At 43.8% G+C, this 18415-nt stretch overlaps 1 protein-coding gene across 1 annotated transcript in view; it reads left to right on the top strand.

Annotated features, from left to right (window-relative positions):
• Nucleotides 1-18415, top strand: part of ADAMTS18 (ADAM metallopeptidase with thrombospondin type 1 motif 18) — a 336350-nt gene that overhangs the window by 190136 nt on the left and 127799 nt on the right. Inside the window, exon 12 of the mRNA XM_085637512.1 lies at nucleotides 2769-2917. Within this exon, the coding sequence (XP_085493638.1) occupies nucleotides 2769-2917 (149 nt within the window). The remainder of the gene's footprint in view (nucleotides 1-2768; nucleotides 2918-18415) is intronic.

Here is an 18415-nt window from a genome sequence, read left to right as displayed (position 1 = left end):
TGAATTGCAATGATTTTAATTAATTGTGCAACAAATAAATTAATCTAAAATCAAATTGAGGTAATAGTGGCAATATCCCTTGTAGTTTTATGAAACTATCTGCAGGATACAGGCTATAAATTGATTGGACGGACAATTGTCATGTTGTTATAAAATGGAAAAACAGTTATCACCCCTTGTATAATATCTTACAAAATATTCGAAAAAACATATAAAAACACTGAAATTCACCATCTCTTGTTTAGTGGAGTAACTATAATTCACTCCACTGCCATGAACAGTGATGGTAATAATGATTTTTTTCAGATGTCATTTATGATGTTATTAATGATGTCATACAACATGTTATGAGTGATATAATATGTGAAGTCTAAACCAGTGCAGGGCAAAGGTGTGTTTTATAGTTACTTCAGGCCCTGCACCCAACCCCCCCAATGGGCAGCTAACCCATGCTGTGCGCAGCCTTCCACTGTGCATAGCATGGAGTTACCTAGAAGACCTGGTCTGCCTTAAGGGGCACCCACAGCACTTATTGTTTTTTAATTCTTTTTCGATCCCTCTGGACTCGTGCATGAGTAAGGGGGTCACGCTGGCTCCTGCGAGAGTCCTGTGGGGTTGTAGGACCCCAAGTATTTATTTTTTCATTTGGCCGGGATGGTGCGATTCCCCACAAGATACAGGTGGTCAGGCTAGCCCTACCTTACCCCTTACGCCTTGTGTTTTTCACTTACAGCCCATGTGGAATGAGTCCCTTCTCTTGTAATGATGGCCTCAATATTTCTTGTTATGTTGCGGCCAGCAAATCAGAGCTCGAGCTCTTGCAGAACACAAGAGAGATTCTTGCTCCCACTAGAGCAAGGTGGCCAGCAGGAAAAAAAAACACATTAGCCAATGAGATCACTCTATTATTTAGAGTTACTTGCCCGTGTATTCAACAGTCCAGATAGGTATAATGTTTTAATCTTAATTTCTCAAAAACTACGGAATGGATGTACACTAAATTATAAGAAGCACACTTTCTGGGAAAGTTCTAGTTTTCTGAAAAATCTGGTGTGATTCTGTTCTGCCGTTTTTTGTTGCAGCACTGTTAGGAAATCCCAATTGCTAGTACATGAGGAAATTGTGTTTCACCCCCACCAAACCCTTTTTCCTTAGCCCCCACTTGACAGATCACCCCAAAACTTTCCAGGAAGGAGCTGAGGTGGATATACACCTTTTTGGGGGAAATTTCTTGAAGATTCATCAAATAAAATCAAAGTTATTTGCAAACCAAAAATGCATTTACTATGGTAACTAGATCCTAATATATTTATAGTTGGGTTGCACACAAGCAAAGTCTTCCGTATTAAAAAGAAAATAAATACCATCCACATTCAGTAGCAGTGCATCCCAGAGTGTGGTATACATATATCAGATTAAGCTTAGATAAACACAATTTTTGAGGACATCACTGCCAGCAACATCCTGACACACATTTTAGGACTACATCTCATGTTAAATGGGATGCTTACCCTTATTACCTGGAGATTCTTATCTCCCGGTGTGTTTCCCTACTTGCCCTTTGTAGAGAAAAATGAAAGCCACGGGGCCTGCACAGGGCCTATAATAACAGATGCCCTTGTGTGATTAGTACTCCTGAAATCACTAATCAACTTCTAAATCAAAAAAACAAAGCATTTATGATCACGTACAGTTTGGTTTCTTTCAGAAAACAATGCAAGCTTGTGGTCTCGACGTTTGATCCACCACCATGACTTTTCTTCTCTGCAATTATTTTTCAAAAGACACAGGCGAGCGCGTTGTTTCTAGTTCTGATTGCTTGTGGCTAACCTACAAACATCATACACAGAGGCCCTTTCATGTGCCAAATGCAATGCAGCTATACTTGTGTCTGGTTCTATATAAGGAAGTTACAAGACAACGTGAGTAAATAAACACACTTAAAAACCCATTGTCCTTTTATTGTAGCATATGTTACAGACTTGTTTTTACAAGAGCAGATGGCATATTTTTATCATGCACAAATGTTGTTTTTCTCCCAATTTGAAACAGAGATAGAAGAGAATAATGTGCCAAATATGCTTGTAAATTACAGAAAACGTAAAATTAGATGTTCAGTATATAAAATTGCATTACATGTGGCATGGTGAAGGTCGGTTTCTGCTCCGATCACACTAATACATTTATTGAACATGGCAGTTTGAAAGAAAGATCTGCATGCACATTGAATTGGTAAGTGAGGGTGTTCCTTGGCATAGTGCCCAGTGTGGCATGAACTAACTCTTGGCTCTAGGAATTTACAGTAGGGTTTTGATGTGAGCTGGCACACAACTTCAAATAGTAGAGTGATCTCACTGGCTAAGGTTGCTTTTTTCCTGCTGGCCACCTTGCTTTAGTGGGGCAAGAATCTCCCTTGTGTTCTGCAAAAGCTTTAGATCTGATTTGCTGGCCGCAACATGACAAGAAATGTTGAGGCCCTCATTAAAAAACATGGGGACTCAGTCCCCATGGGGTGAATTAGTGCTGAATGAGTGCTGAGTTAGACATCTCCTAAAGCTGGACAAATCCTCTGGCTCTCTCATTGATACTAGAAAAAAAAAGGTTTAGCATTTGTAGCATTCATGAAATATAGATGGTGATAATTAGGTGGCAATGCAGAAGCATCAGTATTTGGCTAGACATGCTACAAGTCTGAGTGGTTTGATGTGTCTTCATATGTCCATCACAATACACTGCAACCTTTACTGATTTGTTTAATTTCTTTTCAGTGGTGTCGGAGAGGTCAGTGCATAAAATATGGAGACTTTGGACCCCGACCTGTAAATGGTGGCTGGTCAGATTGGTCTAAATGGTCGGAGTGCTCTCGAAACTGTGGAGGCGGAGTAACATATCAGGAGAGACAATGCAGCAACCCAAAGTAGGCAATGATTTGGTAGACTGTTACTTAAAATGTCCACTATTGGAGCGCATGAATATTATTATTGCTTTCAGAAAAAATTGTTTAATATTAGAGTACAGTGGTACAAAAACAACCCTTCATGCTTCAAGGCCTCTTCAGAACCGTGGACACAGAGGCTGTACGATTCTGTAGGTTCAATCAAACAATAGATTACTCTATTAAGCATCATCACTCCATCATTGAGGTTCTGTACTTCCTCTCTGTCATTTTGACTGTTTACTATTGCGATCAATAAGTGTACCAGCAACAGACATTAGTCGTCGCCATTGGGTTGGTACAGAGCTTCATTAATACTGATATGTATGATAACCTAAGGCACGCATAGAAATATTGCCAGGACCACTGGAATTATGCCACAGGGGAGATCCAAAACTTGTGGCAGGGTTGACTAAATTATGGGACAGGAAAAAACAAATTATGTGACGTAATGCGGTACATTTTGTAATAGTATTACATCATTATTTTGGCATTTTTGCACAAGTTAAAAATGTCTTGGGCATAGTTTTCATCTCATTAATACCAGTTTAACACAAATACAGCAATTAGCAGCATACAGTCAAAATTACATTTGAAAGGGAATTTCCCGGGAAAATGAGTAAAGAAGTCAAACCCAAGTCAAACCCAAACCAACCCACTTCGTTCCATGTCCAAATTCTTCATTATCAAGGAGGAACATTTTCCATAGAGTGCTCTAAGAACTACTATGAGACCAGGTCAGATGTCTGTGTGACAACCAGCATCACAGTGATGAGGGGAAATCATCAGAAATCTGTGCAACTTTCCACAGAAGCCATGGGTCTACCTATCACCTAGATGGCTGCCTGCGGACAGATTAATACCTGGCCTTGCAGGAGAAGAGACTGTCCCAGTAGAGAAGGCCAATTGTGTTCCAGGTGTATGCAAAGCCCAGTAGAGAGGACTACTATTGGCAGTAAAGGTTGTGCTGCATTGAGCTACATGGGTCATCCAGACTCCCAGAACATGTTCATTTATCAAACTGTGTGAAGCAACCAAAGAAAAAACAGTAGCATATCTCCCAGTACCCACTCATTGTGCCCGAAGAATGGATGCTGTTTGAAATGTGACATATCCTGCAAAAAACTGTCATCCCTGCCAAAGGAAAAAAATGCCCCATGGCCAAGATGCCACAACTGCCAGAGATGAGTACTTACCGATCAGACCTGCCATGCTGATCATATCATTGGTCCAAGTGAGGAATGAAGCTGACACTTACTGTACAGGAGTCATCATTGTTACTAAAGTGATAGAATTGCTCCATGGACTAGAGGCTTCAACTCCCTATGTTGTGCACTCACCGATTAGGCCTGTCATGCTGATCACATCAGTAGCCCGAGTGAGGAGTGAGGCTGCCATTTGCAGCCCTCTAACACCAGAAAGGGCCCCAACTGTGCAATCCTGATCAGTGCACCACCCATCAAAACAAGAGTCACTTCTCCATTGAGCATATAACCCGAGACCTGAGCTCAAAGGCGCGAGAGACTGTCTCTTGAATGTACAAAAATAATCCTGCTAATAGGAAGTCAGCCTTTTGTTTGTGTCATCACCTTCATTCAATAACTATTTGAACTGACCTGCAAAGTTCTCGTTTTTTGGTCACTGCTTTGTGGACCCGAACTTGGTCTAATATTTGCGTAATCAATATCTATAAGAACTTACCAAGGACATTGGGATAATGTTCTAGAGTACGAGAGACTACTGCAAAGGGGTGTAGTGCTTGACCAAGAGCCTGTTGGTGAGATAGTATATCTTGTACCTTTACCCCAATCTAGATATATATTAGTTTGATTTGTTGTGGTATTACATTACTCACATTTACTAGAGTGGGCTGGAAGTGAGTTATTTATGGGGTTTATAGTTTCACTGTTTGAGTTCTAAGCCTCTCCTCCCTACAGAAACTCCTTTGACCAGGTAGTTGGACAAAATATCGAGTTGTAAATATTGTGAGACAGAAATATTGGAAAAAAAATATTGTGATAAAAAATATTGTGATACAGAAATATCATTGCAAGAACAGAAATATCATTGACAGGTAAGTAATATCATTGTTATAAATATCGTTTTCAATCATATAGTTGTAAAGAATATCATTTTTTAATTATTTTAATGTGGTTTACTTTCTATATTAATTTTATGTGTTAGTATTGTTTGTTTAAATGTTATTAATTTTTTAAATATAGTTTGTCATTTTAAATGATTTAGAATTTTTTATTTAATTGGTAATAGTAATTTATCTTGTTGTAGCGGGTTGTTGGTTTTATAGGGGGTTAACATGGGAAGTTAATTGAGTAATAATCAATTATTAATTAATCGTTTTTAAGTAAATATAGGATTGATATTTATTATGTAGATTGTGGAATATAGATTTATTATACTTATATTTTAGGTGCGGATTGCTACATTTGTAGGGTTATAATGTGGGAAGTTTGTCATGTATTCATTAATTAAAAATTAATTAAATAATTTATCATTAATTAGTCAGTTGGTTATTAATTATGCAAATTCTGTAATACTGATAATTTTAGTTATATTTTAGCTGCGGGTTGCTAGGTTTGTAGGCGTAAGGGTGGGAAGTTAATAGAATAATAATTTAAAAATAATTATTACTAATGCATAAATACATATTTAAATGACTATTAATTATATATTGTGTAATAATTACATGTTTTAGTTATATTTTAGGTGTGAGCTGCTGGGTTTGTAAGGTTGTAGGATGGAAAGTTAATTGAGTAATAATGAATTAACAATTAACCATAAATTGTTAATTATGTAATTGATTATCAGTTATGTAAATTGTGTTACATATATATTTTTTTTCATCATAATTTTGGTGTGGGTTGCTAGGTTTGTAGAACCCTAGGGTGGAAATGTATTTAAGCAATAATTTAATAACTATTACTATTTAATTTAAATTTAATTATTACATTGTTTACACATTTTGGAAATTGGCTAATAGTTTATTTTTTATTTTTCTATATATTTTAAGTTAAGTAATAATGTTTATTTTTAGAGTTTTATATATGTTTGCAATTAATATGGTTATTCACATATGTAATGTCTTTGAAGTGAAGTAGTTTATCTACTGTTGTTTAGACTGGGGTGATAATAGTAAATGCAACCTTCCGAGGCCATCACTTTCCCTACTGTTGCACACTGGAGTGGGAATAGTAAATGTAACACTTCTGAAGCCCAATGCTTTCCTATTGTTGCACAGACTGGAGTGTGACTAGTAAGTCTTACCTGACATCGTCTCTCGAAATCCCCCCTTACCCGGCCCCACCTGCCCCACTGCAGTTACCTGCACGGACCGCAGCTGAATCTTACTCCTTCAAAGTCCAACACTTTCCCTACTGTTGCACAGAGTTGGTGGGAATAGTAAATCTTACTCCTCTAAAGTCCAACGCTTTCCATACTTTTGCACAGACTGGAGTGGGAATAGTAAATGTAACCCCTCCAATGTCCAATGCTTTCCTACTGTTCCACAGACTACAGTGGAAATATTAAATGTAGCCCCTCTTAAGTCCAACGCTTACCCTAGTGTTGCATAACCTGGAGTGGTAATAGTAAATCTTTTATTCCCAGACTCCAATACATTTCCTAATATTGATAAAAATGTATTTTTTATATTTGTTTATAATTTTAAATTTATAGTGTTTGTTTCTTACCTACTGGCGGTTGCCAGTAGGTAGTTACAGTTAGGACCATGTTTCCATAAGAAAAGCGTTTTTTTGACTTGCCGATATCTCTTCATGAAATTTTCCCCCAAAAAGTGTGCTGGTGATTCTTGTTGTGCATGGAAAGTTTTGAGGCGAATCGTCGAGCGGAGGCCAAAAGAAGAGGGGGTGTCAAAAAAAGTGTATTTCCCATGTTAATTCCCATAGGAAATATGAACACGTCTACAGCCCGAACCGCTGGATGTAATTACACGAAATTTGGGAGAAAGGTAGATTTCGTTACACAGATTGTGGTTTTTGCTAATTGGTGTAAATCCGTTCCAGCAGTTGTTGAGAAATTTAAGAAAAAAAAGATAGTGATATCTGTGGCTACGAGGACTCCGCAAATAATGACGAGGTCATGCAGGAAAATCCAGAGCTGTGATTGGGTGCCAACACTTCAACCAGGAAGTGTTGGCACCCATCTTGGGACTTGTTTCAGCTGAGTCCCACAAAACAATGTTAAAGAAAGAAAAGGGGATAGGGTAGAAATACTCTGACCCCCTAAAGTTGGTCCAGGCGTCCGGTGAAAAAAGCCTTTTTAAAACAAATTTTGCATTGAATTTGTGATATTCGGGAATTTGCAGGAAAAAATAAAGTGTGGGCTCCAGCGCTTGTTTTTAATTACCTCACTGGGTGTGAAGGACGTGGCCCTCTAGAGCCACGTGGGTACTTATGACCACCTGCTATGCCTTTCCAAATAAAGAGTCAGTCAGACAGTAGAGAATACAAACAAGTATTTATTACTGTTCCTCTGCAGAGGAGTCCGTCATAACTCGCACCCTGAGATGGTTGGAGAGGGACTGGCTCCCCAACATTCGCTGATAGATGATGAATCCTTCAGGAGACTTTGGCCACGCCCCTGGTGGAAAAGTACTGGTCTGGGCCGGACACAAACAAAGAAGTCAGGAATATCCGATCAAAACGCCCATTTCCAGGGGAAGCACCATATGGTGATCTATGCTGAGGGTACACTTTCATTGTCATTGATGAACGGGGCCTAGTGCCCTTGTGTTCCAAGGAGTCTGGTTGAGAGAAAGAGCGGACCAAACTAAGCAGTGTAAACCAACCCTCACAACTATTAACATAGGATAAAGGCATAGGGAGCTGTTTTTCACTCTTGTGTGTAGTTGAAGGCAGCAACCCACACACCCAACAGTTTTTCGTATTATAAAAAGTATGCGTTTGATGCAGCGTCTGAATAAAAACATTATCTTTGTAAGTCTTACGGTGCTCTTCTTTGTGAGGGGCTAAAGTACCTATAATATGTTCAGGGGGTGTGGGGGTAGTATTTATCCAAGCATGCACAGGATAGTTTTCTTCCAGGAAGAATAGTATTCCAAATACAAAGATCCGAGAAAAATTATTACTACAAACACAATTTTAGTCTTAAGGGGCCAAGTGGACCAAACAGGACTATGGGAATATGAGCGGGGAGCTATAAAGGGCTGCTCCTCATCAGGGATGGGGCGACCAAATGGATGCACTGCTGAAAAGTACTTTGGGGAAATCGAAGCTGCTGTACAACCAGCCAGAGGGGTTTTCTTCTTCCCTGTGTCCGTCTACAGCCTCACAAGGAGGCTCCTATCGTTCTTCAAACGTTGTTTCTCCTACGGTGGAGCTGCACAATCGCAACCCAGTAAAACAATTGTGGCCCTTGTTGAAAACAATCCTTTTTTCAGGATAGGGCAACCTCCCCCCTGGGCAAATACCCTCAACGATCCTGTCCAGTGTCCAGGGCAGTACACCAAAGTTCTTCACTCTAATCTAAAACAGGTGCTAGAGGCGCAACGCCTGCACCCTAAGCTCAAGTCTTTCCCTAACTCCTGTATTACCCTGTTGGTGCAATGCCCCTCCATCGGGGCCACATATTGTACCAAGTGTCCCCAGGCACTTCTTCATCAACAAACAAGGGAAAGGACTCTGAATCGGTTGAGGATCGAGACTCAGGACTTTGTGCTATGGGGGCTGGAGTACCCAAGGCGGGCCCTTATCTCAGGGGGATTCGCCTCGAACAAAACTTCGTCACTCTCCTTTTCGGTCTGTGTCTCTCTCAGCCAGATATCAGAAAAGGGAACAAAGCGGGGAACCAGCTCCCTGTCCTGGTCGGCAATCCCGTTCTTCACCCAGGAATCATACAGCAGTGGGAGAGGCACGTTTTTTATATGGGAGGTATGCACCCAGTGCTTCCGGGCATCCACCTTCTCAGCCGTCCGAGTGGCCAAGAGCACTTGGGTAGGGCCTCTCCACTATGGCTCCAAACAGGACTTGTGTTGAAACTGGCGCACAAGGACGAAATCCCCAGGCTGGATCCGATGTCCGGGGCCCTCTGGCAGTGGGTGTAGGACTGCAGATATCTCTTGGTGGACAGAATGCAGATCTTTAGACAAGGAATACAAATAATCAATCAAAAGAGGATAGTCTATTTCTGAAAAACATTTAGGTCTCGGGACGCCCCAAACAATTAGCAGGGCACACAAAATCAACTCGTTAGGTGACAATCCTGTCCTAGAATGTGCCGTCACTCTTGCTGACATTAGTGCTAGGAACAATGCATGTGGCCATTTTAATCCTGTGCTTTCATGAATCTTGGCTAGTTTCAGTTTGAGAATGCCATTGTACTTCTCGACAAGGCCAGCGGATTGAAGATGGTTGGCCGCATGGAATTTCTGTGTAATTTGTAGGCCCTTGCACACCAGCTCAATATCTTTAGCATTGAAGTGGCTCCCATTGTCACTCCAGATAACACATGGCAATCAGTAGCGTGGAAAGTACTCCTTTAGAAGTACCTTCTCTGTTGCTATGGCTGTATTCTCTTTAGTTGGGTAGACTTCTACTCACTTACTAAATGCACACACTACCACTTGTACATACTTCAAGTTGTTTATTCGCTCCATTTGGATTAAATCCATTTTGATGACCTCGAAAGGGAAGGAAGGTGGGGCAAAGTTACTAGCAGGTGTAGGGGTGCCCCTTCCAGGATTGTGTTTCAAACAAACGATACAGTGTCTCACTAACTGTGTTGCAACCTTAGGGATATTCTCATTCTGCCATACTGGATCTAGCAATTTGCAAATGCCTTTTGCACTAATGTTTGCTGGGCCATGGGCCATAGTGACTACAAGAAAAATATAGGCATTGGGCAGCAACCACCTCTGTTTATCTGACAAATCAGTCCAACACCCGTCCCCATCTAAGCGTCCTGTTCTCTCTTCCAACATTGCCAATTCATCTACAGATGCTTCTCGTTGTATCTTCCTCACGTTTTCCACAGTATGTTCAAACATCGCATTGTCTGGGACCCATCTATCAGGTACTGCTACAAACATCCTATTCATCTTTATTCTGGCTGTCTCCTTGGCAGTTTTGCCTGCAAAGGCATTACCCCTACCCACATCATCAACCACTGCTTTATTATGGCTAACGTGTCAGGAAGAGAAAGGGTTAATAATAATCTGAGTATTAATGGACCATGCAGTATTTTCTGACCATGGGATGTCAGGAACCCTCTGTCCGCCTAGAGGTGTCAGAAATTATGCCCTACCCCGAAGGCATACTGACTGTCGGTGTAGACATTAACAGTCAGACCTTCACTCAGCTTGCAATCCCTCAGGAGGGCAACTAACTCGGCAGCTTGGGCTGACTGGTATGGGACACTGGATGTCTCAACTACAGTATGTAATGTTGTTATTGCATAGGCTGCTGTATTAGTGCCGTCCGGCAGTTTGAAACATGAGCCATCGACATATAGTTCCCCTCGGGGGTCAGATAAGGGAACATCTGTCAGGTCTACACGTCCCTTCATTTCCTCTTCCATCCGAAACAGGCAATCATGGACATCATTGTCCTTTTCTTCCAAAGGGAGGGGTAGTAACGTGGCTGGATTGAGAGTTTTGCATAGTTTAATGGTAATGTGCGGGGCAAGTAGGGTCAGTTCGTATCCAGTAAGACGTGCACTGGTGAGGTGCTGTGTCTTTGTCTTGTTCAATAACGTGTCCACAGCTTGAGGTACCAACACTGTGAGGTCAGTATCAAGGACGAGCCCTGACGATTGTCTGATAGATACCAGTGCCGTCGCAGTAGCCCTCTGACAGCTCAGCAGCGCCCTGGTGACATTATCCAAAACAGCTGAAAAATAGGTGCAGGGTCTCTACTTACCACTGAAACCCTGTGTTAGTACAGAAAGCGCACAACCGTCAGCCTCGTGTACATAGAGCACAAAAGGCTTCTGGTAGTCAGGAGTACCAAGCACAGGAGCAGAGCAAAGCGCAGTCTTTAATTGTTCAAAAGCTTGCTGGCATGCAGGTGTCCAAGGCAAAGGCTCATGCACATCTTTGGTGGTGAGGTAAAGAAGGGGTTTTGTTAGTAAGAAGAAGCCAGGGATCCATTGCCGACAATACAACGTTATCCCCAGGAATGCACGTACCTCGCGTTGGGTCCTAGGGACGGACATGTTAGTTATGGCAGCTATGCGTTCTGGTGTTAGTCTGTGACCCTCCTTCGACAGTAGGTGACCTAAGTAGGTGACCTCCTGTCGATAATACTGAAATTTCGATAAGGACACTTTATGACCATGGTGTGCCAAAAGGAGCAGTAATTTAACTGTGGCCTCCTTACAGCTCTGTTCAGTGTCTGAGGTAACTAACAGATCATCAACATATTGCAGCAGCACATTACCAGTGGAAAGCTCCAATGAATCCAGCTGTGTTTTTAAAGCCTTGCTGTAAATACTAGGACTCTCTGTATAGCGCTGTGGAGCCCAACGGAATCTAAAACTCCGGCCAGCAATTGTAAATCCAAAAATGTGACGGCTATCAGGGTGTTATGGTATACTAACTAAAGAAAGCATTCTTTAAGTTGATCACTGTGAAGAACTGAGCTGTCGGAGGGATCATTGTCAAAATTGCTGTAATGTCGGGCACCACAGGGTATTGGGGAACTACTATTTTATTGACCTCTCTCAGGTCAATTACAAAGCGGTAAACATCAGGGTGGTGGTCATGGCAATCCGAAGGTGCATTCTTAAGGATAGGAAGAATAGGGCTGTTACACACATTCACTGCTGTCTCTTCAACTTCACCAGGCTTAATCAAATTGTTATTTATTTGCAATAAGACCTTTTCTCCTGCCTGGGATATCTTGTAATGTGGAACTTGGGGCAACCTGGCATTATTCTTTACCTGGATGGAGACAGGTGGGATCTGAAGCAGCCCTACATCCATGTCACCTGCCTCCAATAACGTACGCGGCACCTCATGGAACTCAGGAGGGAAAGGGTCATCTTTAGCGAAGCATTGTTTGGCATGGGCAACTCGTGGCCCAACAGTCATGTGAACACTCTCCGGGGAACAATATATTGTCACATGTAATCTTTTCAGCAAATCCAATCCCAGTAAATTCTCTCCACAATTTGACGTCAGCAGAAATGGGGAGTCGACTGTTAGAGGGCCAATAGTCAAAGCCAGGGGTTTGGAAATGGTGCTAACAACCGGCACGCCTGAGAAACCCACCAAAATATTATTTTGGCCAGACAGAGCTGCCCCCGGGACCAGTGAACGGGAAACAGAGCTATCCATAGCTCCTGTATCAACTAGAAATTTCTTGGTGGAGCCTTGCAAATCCGCAGTGACATAGGGTCTGCACTGATCTACAGGCACTGGAACTGGTCCCTCACCCTGTCTTTGGCTGTCCTAACTGTGAGACAACCTCATCACCTCATCCATGACATAGTCGTCATGATAGTACTGTCGTCCCCGAGGGTCATCAAAATAGTTCCCGCTCTGCCTATTGTCTGTCATGTTGTCTGACTGTGTCCCCCCTTGGCTTCCTGCTCCACGTCTTCTACCTCCAAAACCTCTGCCCCTCTGAGCCCCACCTCTCTTCGACAATTCCAGACATACGTTCCGCCAATGTCCCTCCTTTTTACAATACACATTGGTTGGGTCCCACGGGCGTACTTGAAGTGTCACCCCTGTTAGACCTGGGGCCCCGCGGACCCGAACCACGTCCTCTACTCCCTCCCCTTGCAACCTGCTGCATCAACACTCTCGTTTTCAAATCTTTCATCTTTTTCTCCACTCTGTCCTTGTCCTCATTCTCTCTATGCTGATAATACTGAGCCATGCTCAATATAACTGACGGGGTGGATGTCGTCCAAGTACTCTCTGAGGCCTGCAATCAAGCGGCAATATCAGGGAGCAAATTAGTAACAAACCTATTCACAAACAGTCGAACACCACCCTCCTGTGACAAATCTTGGCCACTGAATTCTAGGAACACCCCTTTGAATCTGGTAAAGAAGTCAGACACACTCTCATCTTTCTTCGGACGACACGCAGTCAGCTTATCCCATTCCACTCTCTTCGGTGGGATTAGGGAGTGCATGTAGGCGATGATGCGCCCTGGCAAAGCTAACAACTCAAGCTTTGGGCTATTCACCGGGTTTGCATTCCTTATCCTATGCTCTGATCACCTCCCATGTGCCCCCCAATTCCGTTACATGGTATTGTGTATGGACCTGCCTCCATACATCTACCAGTACCAACAAACCAAAGAATAACACTATGTCAGCCACCGTCATGACTGTTGAGGAGGCCGCTTCTGTCTATTCTTTATAATATGCAGTGGGATTTTTTCTCGGGTCCGGTAGCTGACCCTTAGAGAAAGGACCTCACTTCTATTCCAAGGGGTATAGATCCATTGTTCTTGAAACCGAGCGTCGACTCGCTGTCTTATTACAGTACTTCTAGAGTCGCACAATTCTGGTATTTCAGGATGATAAATGGGATGGACCTCCCTCATAGGGTGCTGTGTCCCTAATAGTGAAACCTTCTGGAGTAGTCGGCCTTGGTAACCCACCAGTGTAGTCACGTTACTAAAAACTTCATTCGGGGCCATGTCTGTAACATACACTCGTCTCGTATGTCATAAATATTCTGCGGCGCCGTACCCTGAGAACACTGCTTCCACAACTGTATCAGAGTAGCCGACATGTGTTTAAGAGCATGCTTTTGTATAAAGGGAACATAGTCTTTCATCACTCTCCAGATATCCTCCACACTATAGATCGGGTGTCAAACCCACTGGGCTGCCTGATGCGCTACCACCTGTTTCTCCTCCAGTCCTACAGCTGAATGCACTAACACTTTCTTCATGCGATGCTGCGCTGCTACCCAATTGGCGTCAGGGGGTCCACTTGTAGGAGTCTCAGTGTGCAACGGTGTTTGAGGTGTGGCGCTCACGGAGGAAAGAGCAGAGGCAGAGACAGGCACCATCATATAAGGGGTCAGTGTTGTGGGTGTAAGGGGAAGTGTAGCGGATGAGGCGGAACCTAGAGACGGGTCAGGAGAAGGAAGGGACAATGCAGGGGAAGGGGCAGTGTCAGTACTTGCTACAGGCGGGAATACAAGAGAAGCAAGTGGGACTGGAGCTGATGGAACAGTGCTGGGAATACCGGAGTGAGCAACCCCAGAAGCCGGGGCTCAGGAACTAGGGACCGTAGGGTATATCCGCTGCGGGGCATAAGGCGGCAGGTGACGAGAATCCAGAAGCTCCTCAACCAGTTCATCTCCTTCCTCCCTAACCACATAACTTTTATCAGCCTGTATCCGCAACCTCCTGTTTTCGCGCTCTATGCTTTTCTCTATCTTATCCCTATCATAGGCTACTGCCTTCTGTGTAATCGTTTGTGTCCCTTTCCTTCTAGCCACCCTCTCTTCCCTCATGCGCCGTTGCTTTGCTTCCTTCTGCCACACCCTCAAAGAATCAAACATGGACTGTCTACTCCTTTTAGCAAACAATTTATCCTTGGTAAATTTAATTTTCTGTTCATCAAAAGAACCAATACGGGGCCATTGCAGCTCTGTATTGTCCCTCATATATTTATTTCACAATGTGCTAAACATAATAGAGCCAATACAGTGTTTGACATACATGTCAAAGTTCGGGGTACCCTCCGGAGGGGCGGCTGGCTCTCTTCCAGCCACGCACTCTTAGAACAGCATAGGCATCCGAAACATCCAAACTTACTGAAACAAGGCATCTTAACATAAGATACACACCCTGTCCCTAACGGACAGACAACACCCACAAATGTAATACAATTAACAGAATAAAATAACAAAAACCATTTGCTAACCAGGACCACTGTCCGGAAAGCACAGTCGCTACTCACTCAAGCAAGCATTACACAATCACCACCACCGACGTCAGTCCACAAGCCTCATAACACTCAAACGCAACAATCAAACCACAATTCAGGTCGGGACAAAACAGTCCAAAGATTGCACCAAGACAAGAAGACAGTCCGGAGACTGTACCAAGTTCAAGAAGACAGGCTTTAGCCCCAGACCTTTTCAAGCATAGACCGAATTACCAATTTGCCTGGCGGATTGCCCGCAAACAGTCCCAGTCCTTTTCGTGCGCGAGCCAAATTTCCAGTTGGCCTGGCAGACTGTTCACAAACACTCTGTGTCTTTTCCAAGGGTCCGAAGTCCCGTCAAGTACAAACCAAGACGGTATTAAACCGTACCAAGACACAGCCCGTCGACTCGTGTCGTTCAAGCAAGGCAGTTCGCAATCTGCACCCAAGACAGTCTGGAGACTTCACCAATACACGAGGCAGGCCTCAGCCCCAAACCTTTTCAAAAGCAAATCCAATTGCCAGTTGGCCTGGCAGAGAACCTGTGAGCGGTCCCGGACCTTTTACAAAGAGGCCGATTTCCAGTTGGCCCGGCGGGCTGCTCACAAGCGCTTTGTGTCCCTCAAGGGTCCGCAGACCCACCAAGTCCGAAACAAGACTGTCCGCAGACTGTACCAGGACACACAGACCGTCGGCTGTGCCGTTCAAACAAGACATTCAAAGAATGTACCAGGACACGGCCTGCATGCGCGTGTCAACCAAGAATGGCGCCATTTTCCAAGAACCAAATCACTCACCTGGTGCACACAGGTCAAGCAAGTTATTCTCCACTGCCAACTCCTCAGACCAAACTGTCATCTCCAAGGTTTTGCCTTTCCAGGACCCCAGCCAAGGGCCACCAGCTGAAGGTCCATCTGATCAGGAGGGTGGGCAGCTGCGAGAACCAAGCTTGGTCTTGTACATAAGGGGCCCCGATTCGCCCAACCGACCAGAAACCACTCAGGCCCCCACGAACCCGCTTATGCGTGAGGGGGCCCTTTGTGGGGTCCCTGTTTGGGCACCAACTGAAGGACGTGGCCCTCTAGGGCCACACGGGTACTTATGACCACCTGCTATGCCTTCCCAAATGAAGAGTCGGTCTGACAGTAGAGAATGCAAACAAGTATTTATTACCGTTACTCTGCAGAGGAGTCTGTCGTAACCCTCACCCTGAGATGGCTGGAGAGGGACTGGCTCCCCAACATTCGCTAATAGATGATAATCCCTTCGGGAGACTTTTGCCATGCCCCTGGTGGAAAAGTACTGGTCTGGGTCGGACACGAACAAAGATGGCACAGAAAGATGAGCTAACACCTGCCAGATGGGCGCACTATCAGCGGGCCAAGGCCACTGTGTCGAGTCTCAGCGCCGGGAAATAGCGGTTTCAATGCGAGTAATACCACGCGGGTAGGTTACAACGCGGATGTTACATCGTCTGCGTTGTTACCACGCATGGCATTACATCGCAAGTTGTTTCAACTACTTGCCCTAGATGGCGTGCTACACCAGGGAATGTGTTGGATTTTAAATCCAACACATTCCCTTCTGTTGCGCTAACAGGAGTAGGAATAGAATTTATACTATTCCTAAGTCCAGCGCGCCATCAAGTGCAAGTCGTAGAAACGACTTGCGATGTAAAGCTATGCGTGGCAACAACGCGGACGATATAACGTCCGCGTTGTAACCTACCGGATGGTATTTGCTCGCTGTGTAAAGAGACATATTCCTCAGCGCCTCTTAACGTGGGAGCAGGTCTACATGTATACAATGGAATACAGAGCAAAATAATCATACTGTTAGCAAGTCAAGCTGCAGCCTTAAACATGAACAGAAAATATAACGGGATGCAATGTTCTGCTGAGGCAAGCGATTCTGAATTCTCAGGCCTAACATGAGCACAACACAGGCAGTCTCATAAGATTTGCGAAATACAAAATGGAGTCACACTGGCTAACGGGGTCTGCATACTGCGAGGAATACTGGACAGGCTACTGAATGCGAGCATCTATACATGTAATTTAGCCACACGCTGCTAATCTAAAACGGCACAGGCATCATAGGAAAGGGAATTTTAAATCTAACAGGTGGGCCAGGTCCCGGGGCATACCTTAAAAATAGGAGGGGGTCACATGGGACTGCCACCTCCCTGTGGCAAAAGTAATTAAATGAATTTGGGGGGCCTGCACGCCTGCCTGCAGCCCTGAGGTCAGCCTCCTCCCTAGGGCACTGCTTATAATATATGTGGGCAGGCCCTCTGGACCTATCCGTGCCCCAGGGATGGCCACAGCCCAAGGGATTAAACATGAAATTAATGTGGGGGAGCCCGTGGGGCACCCCCACAGCCCCAGGGACAGCCACCTCCCCATGGCAATTCTTTCAAATGAAGGGGGCTGTGCATCCCCCTGCAGTCCCGTGGATCACCACCTCCCAGGGCTGTATACTGCAATGGAGGGGGACCTCGTGGACACCCGCCTGGAGCCATGGATGGCCTTGGGGACTGTCACTCCACAGGGCCGGCTCCTGCTATTTCCTGGGGTGCCCAACCCCGGGACATAGCTGTTTGCTGTGGCTTGGCGGGAACTTTAACCGCTCCCGCCTAGCCTCAGCAAACACTCTGCTTCCAGCAAGTGAGAGCAGTGAAAATGCTCTTGCTTGCTGGAAGCAGATCATTCGTCTATTTCCTTGCCCACTGTCTGGTTACATATAAGCCATGGAATAACATGAAGATAGGTGTAAGAATGCGAATGTTAAACTCTGGTAGAAGTTTGCATAATTAGAATTTAATATAATTTTTCAGTTAATCACTGGAAACTAAGCATAAAGAATGCATATATTAAAATTGTCCTTTAAGAAATCGTCCATTTGCATATATATCCACGTGCCATTTGGTATTAAACTCTTAAAGCAGTTTTGGTCTTGCTGCTAGCCCTGTAATGGTAAGCAACGCTCGCTTAAATACTCACCTGTAGTAAATGTTTAGGATATCTATGTAATTTCATATTACAAGTGAATAATGGTCACAACTCCACTGTCTTAAGAAAATTACTGGTGTGAATTTATACAGGCAATACAGCCTCCTGCATAATGTATGTTTTTGTGTTCTCACACAAAAATGTGACCGTCTTTTAGTGATACATACATTCCTTATTTTTATAAGTACACATTTACATATATTTCATAGGTACACTTTCACAGTATTTTGTGATAGTTATTTTGCAGATAGTTAACATGTAGAAATAGTGGCTTTAAGTCTTAATTAAAGTGAAACACTTTGCCTACTGCCTAGCTCCCTACATAGATTCTGTAAACGATTGTGGAATGTGAATGTGAGCCAGGAAATAACACTGAATTGTGAAATTGATTTATGATCGTGCCTAAGTAGAAAATGAGCAGCTCTAATCCCATTTTACAAGAAACCACACATACAGCTCTGTACCATGGTTTAAAATGTCATTTTGGAAGCAATTACCGCCTTTTACATTTTACGTTATGTTGCTATGTGTAATATTCATTACAGAAAGACAGATGTTTACTCAGGATTGCCAT

This window comes from Triturus cristatus, chromosome 12 (genome assembly GCF_964204655.1).
Source record: "Triturus cristatus chromosome 12, aTriCri1.1, whole genome shotgun sequence".
Taxonomy (NCBI): domain Eukaryota; kingdom Metazoa; phylum Chordata; class Amphibia; order Caudata; family Salamandridae; genus Triturus; species Triturus cristatus.
This window is presented reverse-complemented; position numbering and strand designations above follow the sequence as displayed.